The sequence below is a fragment of the Monodelphis domestica genome, chromosome 1 (assembly GCF_027887165.1).
Source record: "Monodelphis domestica isolate mMonDom1 chromosome 1, mMonDom1.pri, whole genome shotgun sequence".
Lineage (NCBI taxonomy): Eukaryota > Metazoa > Chordata > Mammalia > Didelphimorphia > Didelphidae > Monodelphis > Monodelphis domestica.
The window spans coordinates 229,323,944-229,347,305 of NC_077227.1; the positions used below are offsets into that span (position 1 = coordinate 229,323,944).

Genomic DNA, 23,362 nt, shown 5'->3' on the forward strand with positions numbered 1-23,362 from the left:
AGCAAGCGGTAGATCTCTAATTTGAACCCAGCTTCTCCTACTTTTTATCCGATGGCCTTTGTACTCTATCACATTGCTACTCATTCTTTCTTGTCTCCCTTTGTGTTGATCATTCTGTTTTTCAGATATTTAAAACATGTTTAGAATTTGTTTTGAACTTTCCGTCATGTCATTCTAGGTATCACCAATAAGTAACAGGTAACTTGTTGCATTCTGAGCTTTTATTTTTTTCTTAGTTTTAGGGTAGTGAAAGTGCTTTCACTTGAGGTCTGATAATAAAATAATAAATAAAATAATAATAAAAAGGTCTTTTTAAAAAATGAATTGTGGAATTGTAGTATATGATGATCATGGATGATCATGATGATTATTCTGTAAGGAATGATGAACAGGATGACTTCAGAAAGAAAAGAAAAAACTTTCATGGACTGATGCAGAGTGAAATAAACAGAACCAGAAATACATTGTACACAGTAACAGCAATATTGTGAATAGACTTAGCTATTAGTGATAGATTTAGCTACTCTGAGAAATACAATGATCTAGGACAATTCTGTGGAACTTAGAACAGAGAACAATATCCACTTCCAAAGAAACACCTCTGTTGGAGTTGGAATGCAGATCAAAGCATATGATTTTTCACTTTAGTTTATATGGGTTTTTATTTTGAGGGTTTGGTTTTATAAGATTACTCACAAAAATGAACAATACAGAAATATGTTATTCATGATAATATATGTATAATTCAGATGGAATTGCCTGCTAGTACTGGGAGGGGGATGTGGAGAAGAGAGAAATAAGAAAATGCATGCAAAGGACAGAAGCTGGAGATGGGTCAGCTGTCAGTCAAAGGAAAATTCCATTTGGAATGTTACCAGGAAAAGCAGTTTGGAGCCAAGCCAAGGGGAATTGTTTTTGGAGGTCTTTGGGGCTGATGGTGGTGGCCCTGAAGGAAGGAGCTGGGTTTATCTCTGGGACTTGGGATAATCAAGTTGGAGGTGACCTGGCTGATTTGAAGGCAGAAGAAGAAAGACAGTAGTTCATATATCTCTCTCTGACTGACACTGTTTCATGCTAGTGACTGAATTGCCATTTCTCTCAATATCCTCCAACCTAACACTCACTGTAGATAATAGGGTAAATCCCACCCCTCTTACCTTATCCTCCATCTTTCCTGTTTTCCCCAATAAACCCATACTTGAGATAATGAAGAGAAAAGGGTATTTCCTCTGAAACATCATAGCTCACCCTTAGTGACTTAGAAGGAGGCTGAAGAAGAAGGGGGAAGGGGAAACTGAAGAGAAGAAGAGGGGAGGAAGGGAGATTGGAAGAGGGGAGGAAGGGAAGTATAAAAGGGAGGAGGGTAGGCAAAAAGAAGGTAAATACCTGATCCATTAGTTATCTATTATCCATCAAATATACCCTCTAATATCATCTATTACAGGGAAGAGAAGGGAGGAATGGAGGGAGATAAGTTTGATTATATGATTAAGGAAAACTTGTGTGGAAATTTGTTACTACATGTAATTGGTAAAAAAAATACACACATATATACATACATACATACATACATACATATAAAATTAATTAATTAAAGGGAGAAAATAAAATCGATTGTGGGCTACCTGTCCCTACAGTTTTTCAAGCAGAGGTCAAATATCCATTTTGGGATGTTATAGGAGTTTCATCTACTGGCTAAGGGATTAGGTTAGATGACCTCCCAGGTCCTTCTATTATCTGCAGAGTTTGTATTTTACTAGTTCTACTTTAACCTGTAGGAATGAAGAGAAAAAGAGCCCAGTGTTGGAAGTGTTTGTTTCTGAGAGAATCAGCAAAAATATCAGCAAAACTCACATGCAAACAGCATATCAGGGTTTGCTAAGATGTAAGCAGTTTGGTTACAACTGTAATTTAAATACTTGCAGATATCTCAGAAAAATTAAGGGGAAATGAGAGAGGGAGACATTCACTGAGGACTAGGTTTGTATAGTGACAATCATATATGTACAATGTTATTGATCCAAACTATTATCTGATAAGGAAATCTTTTTACATCACTCCTAGCCAATAGTCATCAGTCTTATACTTGAAGACTCCAGTTGATGGGAAATTCATTGCCTTGTTTTCCACCTGTTTTACTTTTATACAGTTCTAATTGTTTTAAAAAGTTTTTCCTTACTGCCTGCCATCCTTGAAGACTGTGATCATTTTCCCCCTTAGTTTTCAGCTAAATGTACCCAGTCCTGTTCCTTTGTGCTGAGACCCAGAGAGGTGGGTCATTTGATGGTCTGTCTTAGCTGGTGAAGAACATGTACTAAGTACTAAGGTCCTAAGAACTAAGTACTAGGTCCTTCCATCAAAGAGCTTACATTTTTTTTTCCTTAACCCTTACCTTCTGCCTTAGAATCAATACTATGTATTAGTTCCAAGTTCTTACTGCAGAAGAGCAGTCAGGGCTAGGCAGTGGGGGTTAAATGACTTGCCTGGGGTCATACAGCTAGCAAATGACTGAGGCCAGATTTGAACCCAGGACCTCCCATCTCTAGGCCATACTCTCAATCCACTGAGCTACCTAGATGCCCCCAAAGAACTTACATTCTAATGGAGGAACACACTTAAGGTAGTGGTGGTCAAGGAAGAATCATTTGATCTGAAAAGTTGTAGGGAAGGCGAGTGGGGCCACAGAAGAGTACACCCTCTCCAGGAACAGAGTCAGAATTCATTTGATCATGTATCACGGCAGAGTGGTTGGTCAGGCTATGGAGGAAAGGGAAGCTGGATTGAGAGTGGAGAGAGGAGAATTGTGCCTGGGGCATTTATGAAACAGTGACCTGGGAGAGGCAGTCACCAATCAGGACACTGGGAAGCCATGATGGAAGGCCTGCCAGGACACAATCTCTGGCGTGTTTAGTGAGGATGTGGAGGAGCTGGGAGATAGCCTGAGAAGAGGGAATGTAGAGTACGGAGCACCTCTTCAGCCAAGAGCTGACTGGCTAAAGAATAAATCTGATGACAATGAGTCCCGAGGTGCTTCTCTGAGTCCCTTAAGAACTTAACTTTCAGATTTCCTAATAATTCAGATACCCACATGCTTGTGAAGAAAGGGCCAGAGTTCCCTTTTAGTATCCAAAGGAATACTTTTTTAAAATGGTTCGCTATTTTAACTACCTGCATCTCACCTCAACTTTTTGTTTAATCTGTCTCCAAATATTTATTTTTTAAAGCAAAGTTGCATTTTTGACTTCTGTCACTAACACATGACATCACAAAAGATTGATGAAGCTGCTTGTCTAAATAGTCCTTTCAATGCCATCGCATAAAACTATATATTATGCATCTCTAAACTGAGTGTTTCTCTTCTGAATGCTTTTGTGCCTCTTCCCAACAAGAGCCTTTTGCAGGATTTTTGAGGAAATGGCCCTAGTTTTAAGTTTAATTTAAGTGGTCAGGGATGACTAATTTTATCATCTAGGATATGAAAGTTTCCATCAGAGTGGAAAGGTGTCCTTATATTTGAAAAACCCAGTGTAATTTACGTTTTTCATTTAAGTATTAGAAGGTGCTTACCAGATGGGCATTTTTTTCTCTATACTTTTGTTGATGATGGACTAGTTTGGTTTTCTGTTGTTACCAACTCCTGTATTTTGTGTAGTAGTCTCAGGTACTAATGATGTGCTTATTAACATATCTCCAATGTGACAAGGAAATCACTTTTAAAAGACTGATATATATTAATTTAAGGTCGCCAAGGAATTCAGCTATGTAATTCCTTAATGAAAACTCAAGTCAGCCGTCAACCTTTTATGGAGTTTTAATTACAAACAGGAGGAAGAAAGGAATTAGAGATAGAGAGATAGGGGGAGAGAGAAAGGGGAGAGAAGGGAATAGGGCTCAAATACCCCTTCTGTTTAGGTTGGGCCAAAAGGCCCAAGCCCTTAGATAGCTGGGGCAATGAAAGGAGATCAGTCCCTATTACTCACGTGACCAAAATGGAGAAACAGTCTCTGGGGCCCCCACCTTCAGCTTCCTTCAGTGCAAGCTTCTCAGAGCACACCGCAACCACTCCGACAAACTCCTCAACCCTCCCCGAGTCTTCAGACTCCCCTATCCTTAAGGAAACCATCCAAGTTCCCTCCCCTCAGTCCTCACATCTACCAATCACCTGCCCATCAATTTCCCTGTGCCAATGGAGGCTCTAGCTTAACCCAGGACCGCCCAGAGGTCTCTGGCTTTGCACATGTCTGTTGAAGGTCATATTTTCAAATAATTAAATCTTTGATCCTTTGCTACAGCCCTTTCTAAATCCTGTTAACCTGAGTAGGGTAGAGATTGGAACAATTAAATTTTGATCTAGGCTGCAGCCCTTACTCAATCCTGTTAGGACTGAATAGGGTGGAGATTGATTCCAAGTATCTCCATTGTATCAATTCTAAAATCAATCATGACTCAAAGAAATTCCTGTTCTATGCTTAAGCATAGGTCAAAGTCCTTTCCATTGTTCAGCAAAAGGTTTCTGTCCTAAAGTAATCTTAAGAAGGGAGGAGAAGGAACCTCCCATGCCAATGGGGTTCACATTCCAATAGTCAAGACCCACTATCAATAGGAAATTTTTCAAGTATGAAATTTCCCAATGGTGAAATTTCCAACATTTATAAGTCTAAGAAATTTTGAGGTTTACACCAATTAAGAACTGTAGTTTTTGGACAAGCTGACAGCTTTCTTTTTTTCATTGTATATATATATCTTATCTTTTTGAAGCTGTACCTAAAATTTTCTGCCAATTGACTACTTGCTGTTTTGAATTTGACCACACTTACAAAGAGGATACTGTTGAATGAAACTATCCAACTTGAGTCTTCCATTTTTTGTGTTTTTTCATTATCTTTGGAAATGTCTGCCCCTTCTAAGAGTTATCAATTCCTGTCCTCCCTCAGTTCGAAACCGTCTTATCATTTCTGTTTGTTCCTGCTTAAAAATGGAAAATTAATTAGTGCCTGGACCCTGGCAGGCATAGGAGAGGCTCTTGCCAAAATGACTGCATTAGATGAAACTGGTCATGAATCATCTGAGGGCTTTTTTTTTTTTAATTGTATTGCTTTGTACTAATAGAATCATTTTTCACCAGCAACCATAAGTGTCATTACCAATCACCTCTGTTAACATGGCATATGATGCCAAATGAACAGCAACTCAGCAGGACCTTATTCAAGCTGGTAGATTTTTGTCTGTTGGAATGATTCTATTTTCATTTTGTGGGCCTTTGGGGTTTTGATATCTTCAATGGATAAGATTCAAAGAAATGTACTTCATTGAATGGGATAGATGGTATTGGTTTAGTAGATGGTACTCTTTATCCAAGTCAGGACAAAGTTTATGTCCTAATATGGCCTTTAGGACAGTGGGCTGGGAGAGGAACTGTTTTTCAGATTAGATGTAAAACCACACTGACTCCTTTGGATAATTAAAGATGCCCACTTAGCTAGATCAGGGCCATTAGTTTGAATGTCCAAGTCCAGATTGCTGTGCAGCAGCTGGCTGCAATGGCCTCATAAATTTCCATTGGATAGAATATTCTCTGCTTCCTGTCTAAACTTGCTAGGGTCTATTGCTATTTTTCACCTCAAAGGTTACTGAATGAAGATATTATGACACTGTTTGAGATACTGTAGTCAGGAGTCTGTAATCTTTCGGAAGTGGTGTGCCAAGGTCTAGATTCCTCCCTATTCTTTTGACATGCTAGACCATAGGACAGGCACTCTAATATAAGTGAGGGAGTGGCTGCTAACTCTCCTAGCTGATAGTCCTCCAAGAAAGTGACTCAAAGCCATGTTCTCAAACAAAAACCGAATTTAATCTAGTCTGAAGCCAGTTCTTATCAGTGGCCATTATTCCTAGAAATCTGAGCAATTTAGACTAATTCTTTAGTTCATTACTGCTCTCTATAGTCGCACAGAAACTAATGGAGCCCCTGCCCAGAAGATATCACTTTTGTGAGATCACATGGTTGGGACATACCTTCCTTCATGATAATTTTGAATGTGGTTCTGGGGGTGGGGTGGGGTGGGGAACATCCTTAAATAGGCCAGTTGAGGTAGGGTGTTGACAGGTATTTTTTTCAGTTCATAAGATCCTCTAGGAACATCTTAGCCATACAGTGACACAGAAAAGCTTTGCACCAACCTGAGAAAGGTAGCTGATCATATGACCAGCATTGACAGGGTTTCTGATTCAGGGAGTAATGGTAATAATGTTTCACACTTCTATATAGCATTTTGCATTTTACAGTCACTGCAACATGGGTGATCCAAACATTACTACAGTATTCTCATTTTACATTTCAAGGCACGGGGGCCCAAAGAGGTTGAGATTTGTCCAAGATTACATAATCTATGAGCTAGGAACTTTATCCTTCCATCCTACTTTCTGATTTACTCTTTCTAAACCAATTCTTTATTCAAGAGAGAGAGATTTTTTTTCTTTTTTGTTCCAAATTCTTTCCTTCTCTCTATTCCTCCTCCCACACAATGAGAAAGTAAAAAAACAAAACCTATTATGTATATGTATATATGCCTATACACACATATATAAATATGTAAAGTTATGCAAAACATTTCATAAGCTGTGTTTGTCACTGGTCCATCAGTTCTATATGGAGGTGGAAAGCATTTTTCATGATGAACCCTTTGGAATTGCAGTGGTTTGTTGTGCTGATCAGTTACGTAGTCTTTCAGAATTGGTTATCTTACAATCTTTCTGTTACTTTGTAAATTGTTTTCCTGGTTCTGCTCACCTTACTTCACATCAATTTATACAGGTCTTCCCACACTTTTCTGAAATCATCCCTTTCATTATTTCTAGCATCCTATCACATTCATATATCAAAATTTATTTACTCATTTCCCAATTCAATGATGGGCAATCCCCTCAGTTTCCAATTCTTTACCACCTTCTCAGTAAACTCTAGTGGTTTCCTCTAACCTTCAGAATAAAAAAAATCCCCTGGGATCAAAGGACCTTTATAGTTTGCATACACATCCCACTCATCATGCCTTTCCATCTTTTTACACTTTACAAACCCCCTAACCCTCCACTTCCTTCAATCCATAATCCTCCTTCTTCATCACCATTCACTGAACAAGATACTCCATCTCTTGGCTGTAACCATTTTCTCTGACCTTATGCCCAAAATGACTTCCTCTCCTTTCTGCCTTGGAGTTATCATTGATATCACTTTCTCTTTTTCACCATGTCTGATCTCTTCTTCCTTCCTTTCCTGAGTCTTGAAAGTCTCAGCTCAAGTCCTTCATTCAAGAGGAAGCCTTTTTCAATCCTTTTCATCCTAATGTCTTCTCTATATTGACTGTTACTATTTATCCTGTATCTAGCTTGTCTGTAAACACTTGGTGACACCTTGTCTCCCCCATTAGGCCATGAGCTCCTATGTACCTCCAATGCTTAGCACAGTGCCTGATTTTATATGTGTGTGTATAAATATATATGTGGTACTTAATAAATGCTTACTGACTGACTGACTTCTCTTTCCTGTTCCTTTCTGCCTCTTTTATCCTTTTTTTCCCCCTTCTCATTCCTTTTCTCTCCCTCCTTCCTCATCTATGGACTCTTGCTCTGGTGCTTATAAGTCAAAGCTTCCCAAGTCCCCTCCATCTAAAAGAAACTTCCACTTAACTCTCCTCTCCCCTCAAAATATTATCCTTCCTTAGCCAAACTTCTGTGAAGAGTTTTCTAAACTCATTTGCCTTTTCTTCTTAATTCTTTACAATCAAACCTAGCTTTTAAATGCATCCCTGAAACGAAACTTTCCCCTCTAAAATTTCTAATGAATTATTCTTAATTGCCAAATATGATGGTTGTTCTCAGTCTTCACTCTTCTAGACCTATTGTATTTAACACTTGTTGACCACCCTCTTCTCCTGGATACTTTTTTCCCTACATTCCTTTGACACTATACACTCTCTTGGCTCCTCTCTTACAAGGCCAGTCACCCCTAAGTCTTCTTTGCTCAGTGATTATCCATTTCTTACTCCCTATGCATGTATTCTATCCTTGGCTCTCTTATCTTCTCTCTTTATATTGGCTCTTGATGATTTTATCAGTCCCTAAGATTCAACCATCATTTCTGTAAAAGTGACTTTGAGATCCACATATCCAATTCTAGTCTTTCTCTTGATACCCAGTCCTACGTCACCAGCTATTTATTGTATGCTACCAACTAGATATTCTATAGATGTCTATAACTCAGTATGTCTGACATAGAGTTTAATAATTTTTCCCATTCAAACCCCTTACCGCACTTCTTTAATTTTGCTGAGGGTACAGTCATTCTGGCAAACACAGGTTTGCTCCCTGTAGTTATCCTAGGGCATCAAGGTAGCATTGTAGATAAGTCAGGAAGACTCATCTTCCTGAGTTCAAATCTGGTCTCAGACACTTAGTAACAGTGTGAACCCGGGCAAGTTATTTAACCCTTTTTGCTTCTATTTCCTTATGTGTAAAAAAAAAAGCTCAAAAAGGAAACAGCAAACCATTCCAGTGACTTTGCCAAGAAAACCCCAATTATGGTCATGAAGAGTCAGACACAACTGAAATGACTAGACAACAAAGTTATTCTTGATTTCATATTGTCACAACTTACATCAATAGATTTTACTCCCATAAAATATATATCACATTTTCTTTTTTCTTTTCATACAGCTATCACACTAGTTGAGACTTTCATCACCTCATGCTTGCACTATTACAATAGATTTCTCCATTTGATCTATTGACCTCAATCCTACAGAACTGACAAATTGATATTCCTAATGCTTGCATCTTACAATATAACTTCCCTGATCAAGAAGCTCTTGTGACTCTCAGTTGTCTTTGAGATAAAATAAAAATTTCAGATTCCTTCTTAATTGGGCTCTAACCCACCTTATCAGGTTAGTTACATGTTACTTCCTTTCACATTCTATATTTCATCTAAGCCAACCTACTTAAAGTTCTTCTTACTCAGCATTCCATTTCCTATCTCTCTACCTTTGTAAGGCTTTCCCACAATCTAACATGCCCTTCCTTTTCATCTCTGCATCTTAGAATTCCTAACTGCTCTCAAGTATCACTTCATCTGCTACCCTCTACAGGAGGCCTCTCCTGATTCCCCCTCCCTACCCCCAATTGTGAGTACCCTCTGCTCCACCACATATTTCTTTGTTTTTGTTTTGTATATATATTTAATATTTTCTAATTTGTTCCCATGTTTGTATCTCCTTACCTCCCCCCACCCCAACAAAATGTAAGTTCTTCAGAGAAAGGAACTGCTTTATTTTTGTCTTTGTTTCCCCTGCACATAGCAAAGTGTCTAGCATATGGTAGGTGCTTCATAAATGCTTGTTGAACTGAATCTGTTAAGATATTTTATGAGCCAGTCCTTAGAAGTGCATTTCCCCTGAAATGTTAACATTTTAAAAGGTAGCCAAATGATTGTGATAATCTTGTCATAATCTAGAAGAGGAAGCAAAGAAAAGACAAAGTATTTGTCCTTTGAAGCTAGAGAACAACAAGAAACTTTTGGAATAATTTAGAGGAAGAGGTAACAATGTAAGGCCAAATATCAACGATGTGAAGCAGGCCAATTTTTAAAAAATTATCTTCTCTCTTAAAATTGATACTATTGGTGTCAAGGCAGAAGAATGGTAAGGGCTAGACCAGTGATGGCAAACCATTTAGAGACCAAGTGGCCAAACTGCAACCCTCACACCACATGTGAGCCATCCCCCTACCCCCTGACCCAAGACAGGAGGAGCTCCCATTTGGCTGCTGGGCAGAAGGGCAGGTCTTGTGAGAAATGTCCTCAGGCACATGAAGAGGGGGAGGGGAGCAGCCCCCTCTAACACAATCTGGCATGTGTGCCATAGATTCGCCCACAGGGGTCTAGGCAAGTGACTTGCTTAGATTCACACAACTAGAAAGTACGTATGAGTCCAGATTTGAACCCAGGACCTCCCATTTCTAGACCTGACTCTCTATCCAATGAGTCACCTACCTGTCCCTGCCAGTTTTTTTGTTTTTGTTTTTTGACATGAGGATCATTGTTTCTTCTAGGCCCAGGTTGACGAAGATGTGGCACACATTCCCTGGTGTGCCAGAGGGGGCTGCTCCATTCCCCCTCTTCACCATGCCTGAGGACATTTGTGCATGCCCCGCCCCTCTGTCCAGCAGCCCAAAGTGAGCACTTCCTTCCTCTACTCTCTGGGGTAATGAGCAGTTTAAAGGTGCAGTTTGGGCATGTTATCTCTAAAAGGTTTGGCAATACTGTTCTAGGCTATCCTCTGTGTTCAAATTCTTAAAGCTGTATTTGAATTCTGGTTGCAATACTTATTTGCTGAATGGCCTATCAATCAAACCTACTTATGTGCCCAACTATGTGCCAAAAACTGTTCTAAATATTAGGAATACAAATACAAGAAATGAAACAATACCCATTCAAAGTTAGCCTATAGTCTAGGGGGCTAGGGAACAGTAAGTATATATAAAAATACATGGATCATATATACTTAATAAATACAAATATATATCAAATAGTTCAATGTAAAAGTACTTTGGAAAAGAAAACATTAATGGTTGTGGGGATTAGAAAAGGATTCAAAGCTTGTTGACTGATAGAAGATGGGGCCTGATGTGCACCTAAAAGGGAGAGAGGGACTCTGAGACAGAGATAGGTAGGAAGTGCATCCAGGTATGGGGAATGGGCAGGGTAAATGGGAATAGGAGGGAGGAGATGGGGTAGACTAATGATATAAGGCATAGTCCTTAATTTCTCGTAATTTGGTCATATGACATAGTTACGTGATTAACTAATTAGTTAATCTCAGGATCTGAATTTAGATTCTTCCAGATTCTCAGGTAAGTCCTGTGTTGCCTAGCTAGCCCACACCATGCTTCCTAGAAGGAAATGGATTCAAGCCACATACACTAGGAGGAAAATAAACCCTAAAGCACTCAGCAAAGTCCACTGCTATCACAGATTGAGAATCATGAATGGGAGACTAAAGGCAAAGGTGTGCTTACAATAATATACCTGGACTGAATCATTGTAGTTGATGATCTAGTAGAAGAGACTTGGAAGGAAAGAATTGTCAGACAAGGGGGGAAAAGAGTAGGAAAACCCAGAGAGGAGGATGTGCCCATGAAGGGGTGGTGATGAGCAATGTTATGCTTCAGAATGATCAAGGATAATGAGAACTGAGAAATGCCATTGGTTCTAGAAATTGAGATCATTGGTAACCTCAGAAAAAGCAAGAGGTCAGAAACCAGGATGCAAGGGAGGGAGGAAGGGTATATAGAAAGCTGGTTTTCCCACAAGTTTAACTGAGAAAAGGAGAAGAGATATAGAAGCATGATAGGGATGGCAGAAGCCAGTAGGGGGCTTTCACCTCCACTCACTTAGAGAATATAGGTAACATTCCGGGGGTGGGGGGGGAGCTGTAAAAATTGCCACTTTTTGCCTATCAACATGCCTTTTGCAAAGAAAGAAGATGAAGGTAAAATATTTCTGTGAACTGATGAATTTGTTAGTTGTTTGTGCAGTTGATGAAACTACTCAAAATCGGCCCCATTATAAATGGATCTTTGTCACTCTTCTCTGTCTCTCCAAAGTCTTATTAGCTTTCAAAGCCCGTAGACAGAGAGGGTCCAGAGCCATATCAAGTACCCAGACCTTGGAATCACAGGACCTGAATCCAAATCTATGCCCTGCTGCGCACTGTCTGTGTGCCCTTGGACAAGTCACTTAACCCTTATAAGGCCTCAGGTTTTCATCTTTAAAATCAGATTGGACCAGAACTTCAAGGTGTCTTCTAGCTCCAGGTCTATGATCTTGTGAGCCTCCTTCATGAAGCCTTCCACAACTAGAATATAAGAAGATTAATTGCTGAACAGGACCTTAGAGGCATATAACCTGACAGAACGTATCTTGAAATAAGAATATTGGAGTGATGGAAAGAACTTTAGAATCATTGTCCCATATGATACTTTGCACTGAATGGAACTTTAGAATCATGATTAGTATTATTTTCGAGTACTGTTGTTAGAAGGAAGCATAGAGGTCACTTAGTCCAATTTCCTTATCTTATAAAGAAATGAACCTATGACCCCAGTGAGTTAAAATAGACTTACTTGGGGAGTTAAATGACTCAGTGGATAGAGATCCAGCCCTTGGACAGAAGGTCCAGGCTTCAAATCTGGCCTCAGATACTTCCTAGCTGTGTGACCCTGGGCAAGTCATTTAACTCCCATTGCCTAGTCCTTATCGCTTTTCTGCCTTGGAACTGATACTTAATATCAATTCTAAGACAGAAAGTAAGGATTTTTAAAAATGACTTATTCAACCAGTAAGAGTCAGAGCTGAGACAAGAACTCTGATTTAGTTTGCCACCATTCTTTTCCTTCCTGATTTCACATTGTAAATACCTTCTTCTCCTAAATAGCACAGACTGTGAGAGTATCTTGTCTTATATAGTTTTCTAGTTGTTTTGTGTATGATCGTGTAGGTCCTCAACTCAATAGAAAGACCTTCAAAAACAGGAATTTCTTTTATCTGCCTCATTATTGCTTAGCATACTTTTAATACATTTGTTAAGTCATTCAGTTGTGTCCAGCTCTTTCTGACCTCACAGACAATAGTTGTCTACGGGATTTTCTTGGCAAGGATACTGGAGTAGTTTGTCATTTCCTTCTCTAGGGGATATGTCAGATAATGAGAGCTTAAGTGACTTGTTCTTGGTCATATAGCTAGGAAGTATTTGAGTCTGAATTTGAATTCAGATCTTTCTTACACCAGGCTCTATACTCTATCCACTGAGCCATCTAGCTGTCTTGGAAAGTGTTAAAACAAAAACTTTTAAGTTGTCGAACTTAAGATTTGGGAATATTCACTCAAAAAGTATTAATCACTTACTATGTGATTTATCTCAGATCAGATACTGTACTAAGCACTAGAGATAAAAAGGCCAAAAAACCCCCAACCCCAAAACACCTGCCTTCAAGGAACTTATATTGTACTAAGAGAAAACTGCATCCACAGATAAGTAAACAAAACTATGCACAAAATGTATTGAGGTGAGAGAGTCTATATTGCCTGGAGAGGTGTCAGTTCTTGTTTAGGATCATTCCTGGCACATAGTAGGTACTTAATGAATGTTTATTGAATTGATTCCCATTCCCAGTAGACTGGCCCTGTGAAGATTGGATTTGGCTCTCCCCTGATTGTAACAATGAAGGTACTTAGCTCTTCCCTAATTGTGAAGGTTTAAATTGTAACTCATGTCTATTTTTAGATTTTAATCCCCATAAGTGTAAACACCCTACTTAAAAGTTAAGTATGGAGACCTGCCTATTTTTAGATTCATTCACAAAAAGTGCAAACACAATACTTAAAGTTAAGTGGGAAGATCTGCCCATGTTAGATCTAATTACCAAAGCTGTAAACATCTCACTTAATCATTTAGTGGGAGGTCTGTGACCCACATGTGAAATAGTGGGTAACGGATAAGAATCAACTGACTGCCTTCTGGGCAGTCCTAGAGCAGAGCATCAACTGTGATTAGTAGATGTAAAATTGGGAGAAGGGACAGGAAGTGACACAAGAGAAAATACCTTTAAAAGAGAGAGTGCTACACAGATTTTGGAATTCTTGAAGCAGAGTTCAACTTGGACTTCCACTTCTGCTGGAGTTAAATTCTTCATGCTTTCAAGTTGAGGCTGGTGAAGAGGGGCAAAAGAATCTGCTGACTGGACTGACACTTGGTGAGTGAAAAGCTGACTCTTAACTGCTGGTTTTTCTGAAGACACTTCCCAGCTGAAACTAATTCTCACTGCCCAGAGGGGCTGGGAGTAAATCACTTAGTGTTTAGGCTAGATATCTCTTATTTTATCCTCTCTCTGATTTCTTGCCTCACTCTTCCTACATTTTGTAAATAAATTATAAATAAAATCTCTTTGGAATTAATTAAATTCCTGGCGACCATGTTCTTAAAATATAAAATCCAACCCTCTTACATCCCAGAGTCTCAGATTTCAGTTTAGCCTGGTACTTCCGTTCCTATTCTCAGTGGTCTGATGGATGATTATTTGGCCAAGTCCAGGCCAAGGGAAAAGTTGAAGCTTCTTGGTACCACTGCTATTCCCAAAGAAATTTTCTTTGGATCTCTCATAAAGAAGAGATTTCCAACAATTAGAGATGTTCAGCAATGACTTGCCACTGTGAAGTCATGAGTCCCCTGCCTCAGGAAGGGTTTTAGCAGAAGCTAGGCTGTTGTAGAAGGGATTCCTCATTGCCGTGAGAGGTTGGATCTTTACAACCAAGTAGCAGATGGGATTTGAAGTCAATGGACCTGGGTTCAAAGGTCAACTCTGCTCATTACTGCCTCACACACACCATTTTATTTCTTTAGGCCCCACTTTCCTCATTTTTCAAATGTGGGGTTTCCACTAGCTGCTCTCTAGGACCAATCCAGCATTTCATCCTATCTGTCTGCTTATCTTAGGCTAAGATGTCTAAGTTACAACTTGAATACTTATTCACAATGAAACCATGGTATAGGTGATCATGTTGATGAATCCCAGTCCAGAGCTTGTGAAGCTGATGGCAGTCCTCAATAAGAACATTGTTCCTGAATATTAAGTTGGAGTTTTAATCCAAAGATTTTATTATCAATTGCATAGGTTCACAGATTTTCCTGACTCTTCCTTCTCCCCATGTACCACCATCCTCGGCAGTATGGATATTTCCCTTTTCATTTTTCTCTTAACCACAGATTAGCTACTCTGTTAAACATGGGAGTCAAGAGCCTTTCAGACTCTAGGGAAGTTATGGCCTATTGAGTTCACTGGCATTTCACTAGAGAGCATTGATGCCTATGGCCAGACTCTTCGTGGATGTAGAGGATGCCAGCTTCACACAGAATGTTTCAGGGTTCGGAGGTACCAGAGTATGTGCCTCTGAACCTCTAGGGGAGTCATTAGACTCAAACTTTCCATTACTGTTGATCATGGTCATATGGGAGTGCTAACTTCCAAGCCACTCTTTGCCACTCCTTTATGACTTGTTGCTGGGGAAGACAAATAAGAATAAATAACTATGTCAAAGAAATAAATAAGTAAATGCAAGCCTTCTCATTACCGATGGAAAAGTACTAGCAAGGGAAATCATATTACCACACAAGGAAAATGTTGACTGGTATGTCAGGCCTCAGCTTCTGGGCATAACTGGTGCCTTTTATGCTTCTTAAATGCTGATATGTAAAATTAATATTTAACTTAATCTGAAGTTCTACTTATTTGAACAAAGAGTAAAAATCAAGTGGTGGTTTGAGATGAAGGCAGGGTTTGCTTCTAGAATATTCCATAAGAGTGCTCTGCATCCTAGGGTGAAATTTCCATACCCGTAACCTCTTCTGTGTACCCTTAGGGCCAATTCCTCGCACATGAGTCCCCAGAGAAATCTGTGTGTCTATACAGAGATGATTTTTTGGTTTTACTCTTTAGTTGTCCTCTGATATTAAATGAGAATTGCTTTGCCAAACGTTAAAAAAAAACAAAACTAGATCAGTGCACTGTGTAGTACATGAGGGGCAAATTTGATGACTTTGCTTCCATAGGTATGTGTCTGTGTGTTTTTTTTTTCATTGAATTTCTGAAAGTATTTACATCTGAGATAGACCTGAGAATTTACACAGCATCTGGCACTGAGTGGCACCTGACATGTGGGATCAGTTTTTACTATATTGAGTCTCTAGGCCTTCTTCTTATAGGTAGCATCTGGCACTCAGCTGTTTGAATTTGGGAATAATTAATTTTAAAAGATTCTGGTTTGGGATAATGGCTTTGAAATATAAAGGGAACTAGGCAATTAGCCCCTCTCTGTAACTGGTTTTTAAAGGTGAATGGAGTTGCCTAGAATTTCTGGAAGTGAAATTGAAGAGTGAGGGGAGCATTAGAAATATTTATGTTGCAATGAAGTCATCCTGTTATTAAAAGCATTTTCCACTCTTCTTGTGACAAATGAAATTAATAAGCCATTGATTCTCAAGGGCAAACATAAAGGAGACTCGGCCTCCTAAACCATATTTCACAAAGTTCCTGTGTGATGGGCCTGCTGAACTGTAGGAAAAGGGATATATAGCTTACTCAATTGGGTTCTTTACCTTTGGATGATACATAGCTCTTCTTAAAATGGAATTTAATCAATTACCTAAGTGGCTCCATCATTGAGCCAGGATTTCTGAAAATAATGAATTGTCATAAAATTATTATGGCAGCTAAAGTAATATGCATTATACAATATACATTGGAGGTGGTAGCAGGTTGTATGGATAGAATCACAGTTTCAAAATTGACAGGAACCTCAGAGGTCATCTAATAGAACCTCTACCTAAATCCTATCAAGTGGTTAGCCAGCTTTCACATGGCGACTTCTAATGATGGAGGAAAGCTACCATCAAGAAATGGCATTTATATATAATATATATTATATATATTATATGCAAATATATTAGCATGTTAACACTTTCAAAATTCCTTTTATATATTATATGCATTATATATATATAATTATCTTATTTGGTCCTTCTAATAACTGAGGTAGATACTATTATTATCCACATTTTAAAGAAGAAGATACTGAGGCTCTGAAAGGTTAAGTAAATACTCAGTCACATAGCTTGTAAATGTCTAAGAAAGAATTTGAACTCATGTCTTCTCTTTCCAAAGCCAGTGTTCCATCCGATATGCCAGGCATCCTTTCCCACTATCTTCATTCTACTTTTGAACAGCTATGGTTATTAGAAATTCCTTTTATGCTTTTATTATACATTTTAAAAACTGATTCCTTTTGTTTTTATATCACATTCACTTCTTAATATGCACCACTCATCTCTGCTATCCATCAAAGGTCTTCCTTTGTTGCTTAGATTAAAAAGGAAAAGAAAATAGTTCAACAGATTCAACACATTGATAATGTGCACTATGAAGATGTCTTCTAAGGGGACAGGTTCCTTTTTTGTCAAGCAACAATCCAAAACAAACATTTTCTGAAAAGATTGCCTTGTGACTGGTACTTCTTGCCATCTTTTGACATACCCAGGTTGGAGGTTTGGGCATTTCCTATATGGGTTTCGGGATCTATCAGAAGCCCTACCTCCTTCCAAGAAGGACTTACCTTACCAACTTGAAAAGTGTTTCATTGAGCATTATTCATCTTGAGTTTCTGGGCTAGATAGAGCTTGGTACCTCTCTAGGGCTGCCCTGTCTGAAAAATTCCACAACCAGACTTTGGCTGAGTAGGGGTCTGCAGGAAAGAACGGTGGTACTTATTGTTACCATGCTGTCTCTGGAAACTCCTCTCAGATTTTCTCTCTAGGAATCCATCAGCCATGGTGTCAGGATACTAGAAGTATTGATGGGAATCTTCTCCTGGATTCCCAGCCTCTTTGAATGCCAATCATGTCTTCCATATCCTGGACCTTGGTAGATGGCCTTTTACATGCTGATGGACATTGACACTTAGAACATTTTTTCCCCAGAGGGACAACTGGACATTTCCTCAGTACCCTATGGCAGCATTGTCAAATTCAAATAGAAATTCTTTTCTACATATTGACTTTAAAACCCCACAAATGGACATTAACTATGTTGTATTTTTATTTATTTTGTTAAACATTTCCCAGTTATATTTTAATCTGGTTGGGGCAGTGAAGCTGAGATTTTGATACTTTTGTCCTAGAGAATAACCTATTGGATGGAACTTTTTCCAGGATGAGGAAAGGAACAACATCTTGCCTACTAAGAACCTCACTTGAGGGTGTATCCTGGCCTGTTCTCTGGAGGTTGCCTTACCCTAACAAAGAGACATCCAAGTGGTCACTGTGGATGGAGCAGGAAAGAATAATAAGATCTTCATTTCCACTGTTCCCCACTCAATACAGATAGCTCATGGAATGTACTGCACTGGACCTTGTCTAGAGTCATTGTCCAGGATGGTGAAAGACTGTCACGCACTACCAACTTGTCTGGGATCTATGTTTGTGACTTTCTCAAAATCCCATTCATAATTCTCTCTCCTTTGGGGGCTTTCTGTCCTCATTTTCCAACATGCAATACTCAACTTCTTAGAAAGTTTTAACCTTGTCCTTGATGCATCCTTTTCTGTGAGTTAGCCAATGCTTTTTCACATAAACAGTACATCATGTAACACTTTAAGATTTACAAAGCACCTTCATCAAGGTTATTCTGTAAGATAGGAAATGCAAGAACTATTTTATCCATTTTACAACTTGGGAAAGTGAGGTACAGAGAGGAGAGGTGATCCATTATCAGGCCCAGTGTACGAACTCAGGCCTCCCGACTTCTTACCCTATCCCAGGCTTTGTACTCATTAGGGAGCCTCATAGAGAAGCAGGGGGGAGGGATGCATGCAGTGTTTGACAGTTTCTTTTAGTGTGTTATTGTCCTGGGCACTTTTCTCCTCAGGCTTTGGGTGGAATTTGTGGGAATTTTGTCTTGAGTTTGACTGTTGTCAGAGCACATTTTTACTCCCCTCTGAGCACTTGGACATCCCCTGGATTTAGTCCTTCAACTTTGTTCTGGGTCTTTCACTGTGCACAAAATGGCAAACTTGGTCTCTCTGACCCAAATCCAGTGGTTGGGATAGCCATTGGTAATAAGTAGAAGGACATATGACAAATCTGTTTTTCATATCTCCCTTTCCTTTAAAAAAAAAAAAGACTTATTCTAGCTTTCTGTTCAAGAATAGAAGACAAAGGTTCCTCAGAGATGTCCATTAGCTACCCAGTAATCTGAGCTAACTGTACACTAACTATAAAGGGCATCTTGAAGTCCAAATGTATTTTTTGAAAAATTAACAACTTGACAATGAATATTTTCACATACAAAGAAAAGAATCTGCTTGCATCTGAAACCATGAAACTGTTATGTGCAGTTTAAAAAATATATATGAAATTTTAGTACATTATTTTATTTTTTTAAACCCTATGTTCTAACTTAGAATTGATCTTGTGTATCAGTTCCAAGGCAGAAGAGTGGTAAGGGCTAGGCAGTGGGAATTAAGTGATTTGCCCAGGGTCACACAGCTAGGAAGTGTGTGAGGTCAGATTTGAACCCAGGACCTCCTATCTCTGGGCCTGGCTCTCACTAGCCCCCCCCCCCCCAATGCATTTTTAAAAATTGTTCCATTGATGCTTTTTTCTTCCTTTTTTTTACCATCATTGTCACTAACCCTCCTCCTTCCTCATAACTCTCCTCCCTTCTTCCCCCATTAAAGTCTTTCCTTGTTTTTAATTAAAGTATAGTTAAACAAAACAAATCAATAGCATCAAAGATGTCTGAATACATACATGCTGAATACTAATCCATCACCTCTGCCAAGGAATGGGAAGCACAATTCATCAGCTTATTGAGGCCTCAATTGGTGAGGACCCTGATTACAGTTCTTAAGCCATTTTCAAAGTGATTTTATTTTATGCTATTGAAGTTCTGCTCATTTCACCCAGTATCAGTTATTATGAGTCTTCTCAGGATTTTCTGGATCTATACCTTTCCTCATTTCTTATGGAATAATAATATTTGATTTGTTCAGCCATCGTCCATTTAATAGGCTCTTAATTTGCTTACACTCATTTGACCCACCCACTTTAACTCACATATTTGAGCCCTGTGATCTTTGTAGAATGGTAAGTACTATACGGAATTACCCTTTTCAGCTTCCTTGGCAAAATGTCAAGTGATCCAGCTTGAGACATATCTTTGGGAAACATGATCACCCCCATCTGCAGACAACCCTATCAAAAGGAAGAACATATAGATAGCATCAATTACCTTTTCTAGGCTAACCTTTCTAACCCACCCCACACCTCTGAACCTCTTATTCCTTCATTGTTGCTTAAAAAGTTCGAAATGTGGCTGACATTCCAAGGTATGTTTCAAGGGACAGTAGTTTTACATAGGGAATTAATCCAAGAATGAATTAAAATAGTTCTTTTCTTATTTAAAAAAATGCTGCTATAAGTATTTTTGGACATATGGATTCTTTTCCTATGCCTTTAATCAGTGGGTATAAACATCACTGGAACAAGGTATACCCCCAGTTTAGTAACTGTAGGGTGTGGTTCCAAAACATTTTTGAAAATGACTGGATCAATTCATAGCTCTACTAACAGTAAATGGTTGCCTTCCCTCGGCCCTATCAATAACAGTCATGAACCTCTGTCGTCTTTGCCACTCTGGTGTGTGTAAAGTGAATCTTGAGAGTTGTTTTTAATTGTATTTCTATTATTATTAGAGATTTGGAGCATTTTTATATGGTTGTTAATAGTTTGCATTTCTTCTTCTAAAAGCTGCCTCATCTTATCCTTTGACCATTTATCTAGATTGAAATGGCCTAAGTTCGTGTGTGTGTGTGTGTGTGTGTGTGTGTGTGTGTGTGTGTATTATCTATGTATTTTGAATATCAGACCTTTATTAAAAATTTTAATGCAAAAATTTTTCCCAGTTACTTGTTTCCTAATTCTTACTGCATTGATTTAGTTTGTGCATAAACTTTTCAGTTTTATGCTATACAATTGTTATGTTCATATCTATCCCATATTTGGTTAAGATTTTGCCAACATCACAATTATGAGAGGTATTTCTTTCCTTTATCCTAATTTATTTTGTTTATGATAATGTTTTTATAGGTAGGTCATATATCCCTTTGTAGTTTATTGTGATATATATTGTGAGGTATTGAGCTAATGTGATTTTTTTGTCATACTGTTTTCCAGTTCTCCCAGTAGTTTTTATTTATTAGAGTCCTGACCCCAGTAATGTGTCTTTGAATTAATTAAATGCCATGCTACAATAGTTAATTGCTTTTAGGTTTTGTGTATTTGTTCCACTTAACAAATTTTCTATTTTTTAACCACTACCAAAGAATTTAGATGATTACAATTTTGTAATATATTTTTCCTTTGATATTATTTCTTTTATATAATGATCTTTTTTTGTCTTTCTAATGAATTTAGGTTATTTTTCTTCTCTTGAGTAGTAGTTTGATTGATATAACACTGAATCTACATTATTTTCATTTTTACTGTATTGGTATAGCTTAATTGTGAGCAATTAACTGTTCCTTTGTTTAGGTATGACCTTATTTTTACAAAGAATTTTGTAGTTGTGTTCATATAATTCCTATATGTCTTAGTAGTAGGAGTCCCAGATATTTTATATGGTCTATAGTGATTCTTAATGGAATTTTAAAAATCTCTTCTTTCAGGGTTTTGTTGGTAACATGTGAAAAGGCTAATGGGTTTGGTAGATTAAACAAAAGAAGTTTCCAGAGATACTCTACCAGTAGATAACTCACATTTTATAAAGTTTTAAAGTTTACCAGTCACTTTCCTCATAACAACCCTGTTGAGGTATTGATACTACAAATTTTATAAAAAGGGAGATGGACTCAGAGAGAATAAAGGTTAAATGATTACCTATAATCACATACTTAGTATCAGAACTGGAATTTAAATTAAGTTCTCTTTATTCCAAGACAAGATGAACTTTTTATTCTTATCCTGTACCCTTCTACTTCTGAGTATTCATTGAGGATTGAATATTCATGTAGGCTAACCCTGATGTCTAAGATCTACATTTTCTGAGTCTATACCTAATAAGTCTTGCATTCTGAGTTTATGTTCAAGCCATTTCTTCCCATTTCTCTTTCTCCAAATTTTCTTTTATTACTCTGCTTGGATCTCCTTTGTACTTTTCATATTTTATCTTTTCCTTGGCATTTAAAAAATGCTGTCCCCAATTAAATTTGAAACTTTTTTAGATGATGGACTCTGTCATTTTTCATCCTTATTTACTTCAACAGAGTAAATAATTTGCACATCATAATTATTCATATTGATAGGATGCTTGAAAGTTTGCTAAGCATTTCACATGCATTCTTTAATCCTCACAATGACCCCTCGATAGTGCTGACATTACTACTATTGTTGTTGTAAACTGCATTGAGGTTGTAAGAGATTCCAGTTCAACTGCTGGAGAACTGCTGATTCCAAAAGGAGTAAGTTTGTTCTCAGTTCTCATTTTGTCTTTTCATATGCTTTTGCATATTCTGTCCCAAAGACCTGAAATGGACTCCCTCTCACTACTATCTAACTGTCCTTCAGTGCCCTACTCAGGCGCTAGAGCATTCATGGAAATTTCCCTTGCTCTCTGGACTACCCCAAATAGAAGTTATTTTTAATCTCTCCTGTTTCCTAAAGTGCCTTGCCTCATCTTTTCCTCTGCATTTGTTTCATTCTTCCATGTACCTTAGATTTTTGTGGTTTGTGATCTATTCTTCCTTTAGATTATAAAGTCCTTGAGAAAAGAGTTTTTGTTTTATTTCTTCTTGTATCTATACTAGGAACAATTAAAACACTGTATGCATAGGAGACACAGCATACTGGGTAAAAAGAGTTATCCTAGACTCTAGAAGAGAGAGAAAAATGAAGTAAGACATGGTTTCTTCGTGGAGATTATTAATTTAGTAAGGGGATGAGTCTCCACAATATATGACAATACTTCAAGGATCTTGAATTTCATTGGTGTGGGTCCTTCCATTGGTGCAAGACTCACCTCCTCTATGACATAGTGGTGATGATGATGGTGGTGGTGGTGGTGGTGGTAATAATAATAGTAGTAATAGCTAACATTTATATAGGACTTTTAGGTTTCTAAAAATACTTTACATACTTTTCACCCCAGGTCTTCAGATTGTGCTGATACATGATAAATGTATTAAGGAGTTATGAAACAAAGTGCTACCATAAATGTTGGTTGGATGAATGAATGATGAGTGCATGAGTGGGTTGTGGGTCACTTTGTGCATTTGAATTATAAGACAGAATACAAAGGCTTTCCTTGCTCACCAGTGCCATATATACAAAGTAGGCTTGCAAACTCAACATCTTAGCAGAATAATCAGGAATTTTGTGATTGCCCTACTGGCATAGGGGCCTTCAAGTGACTTGAAGGAAATAAAATTTTAAGAAACCAGATGCAAGGGATCCCAGAATCCCCATATAGCTGTGTCAAAAATAGATCTGTGTTTTGACTCACTCGGTGTCCTATAATGAAAGCACAGTTAAGGGTCATTAAACACTTATTAAGTACCAACTATGTGCTAAGTGCTAAGGATACATGTACAAAGAATGTAACTACCACTACCCTCAAGATGGGTAACATTCTAATGCGAGAGATGTGTGTGTGTGTGTGTGTGTGTGTGTGTAATATAATGTATTATAATGAAAATTAAATACAA

At 38.2% G+C, this 23,362-nt stretch overlaps 1 protein-coding gene across 9 annotated transcripts in view; it reads left to right on the top strand.

Annotated features, from left to right (window-relative positions):
• The window catches only part of TTC7B (tetratricopeptide repeat domain 7B), a 353,505-nt gene that overhangs the window by 295,232 nt on the left and 34,911 nt on the right, over positions 1 to 23,362 (top strand). The window contains exon 23 of one of the 9 annotated variants that reach the window (XM_056810526.1): positions 10,105 to 10,227. The exons of the other annotated variants lie outside the window; for them this stretch is intronic. Coding sequence (XP_056666504.1) covers positions 10,105 to 10,185 — 81 coding nt within the window. The 3' untranslated portion in view covers positions 10,186 to 10,227. The remainder of the gene's footprint in view (positions 1 to 10,104; positions 10,228 to 23,362) is intronic. 9 annotated transcript variants of the gene reach the window in all.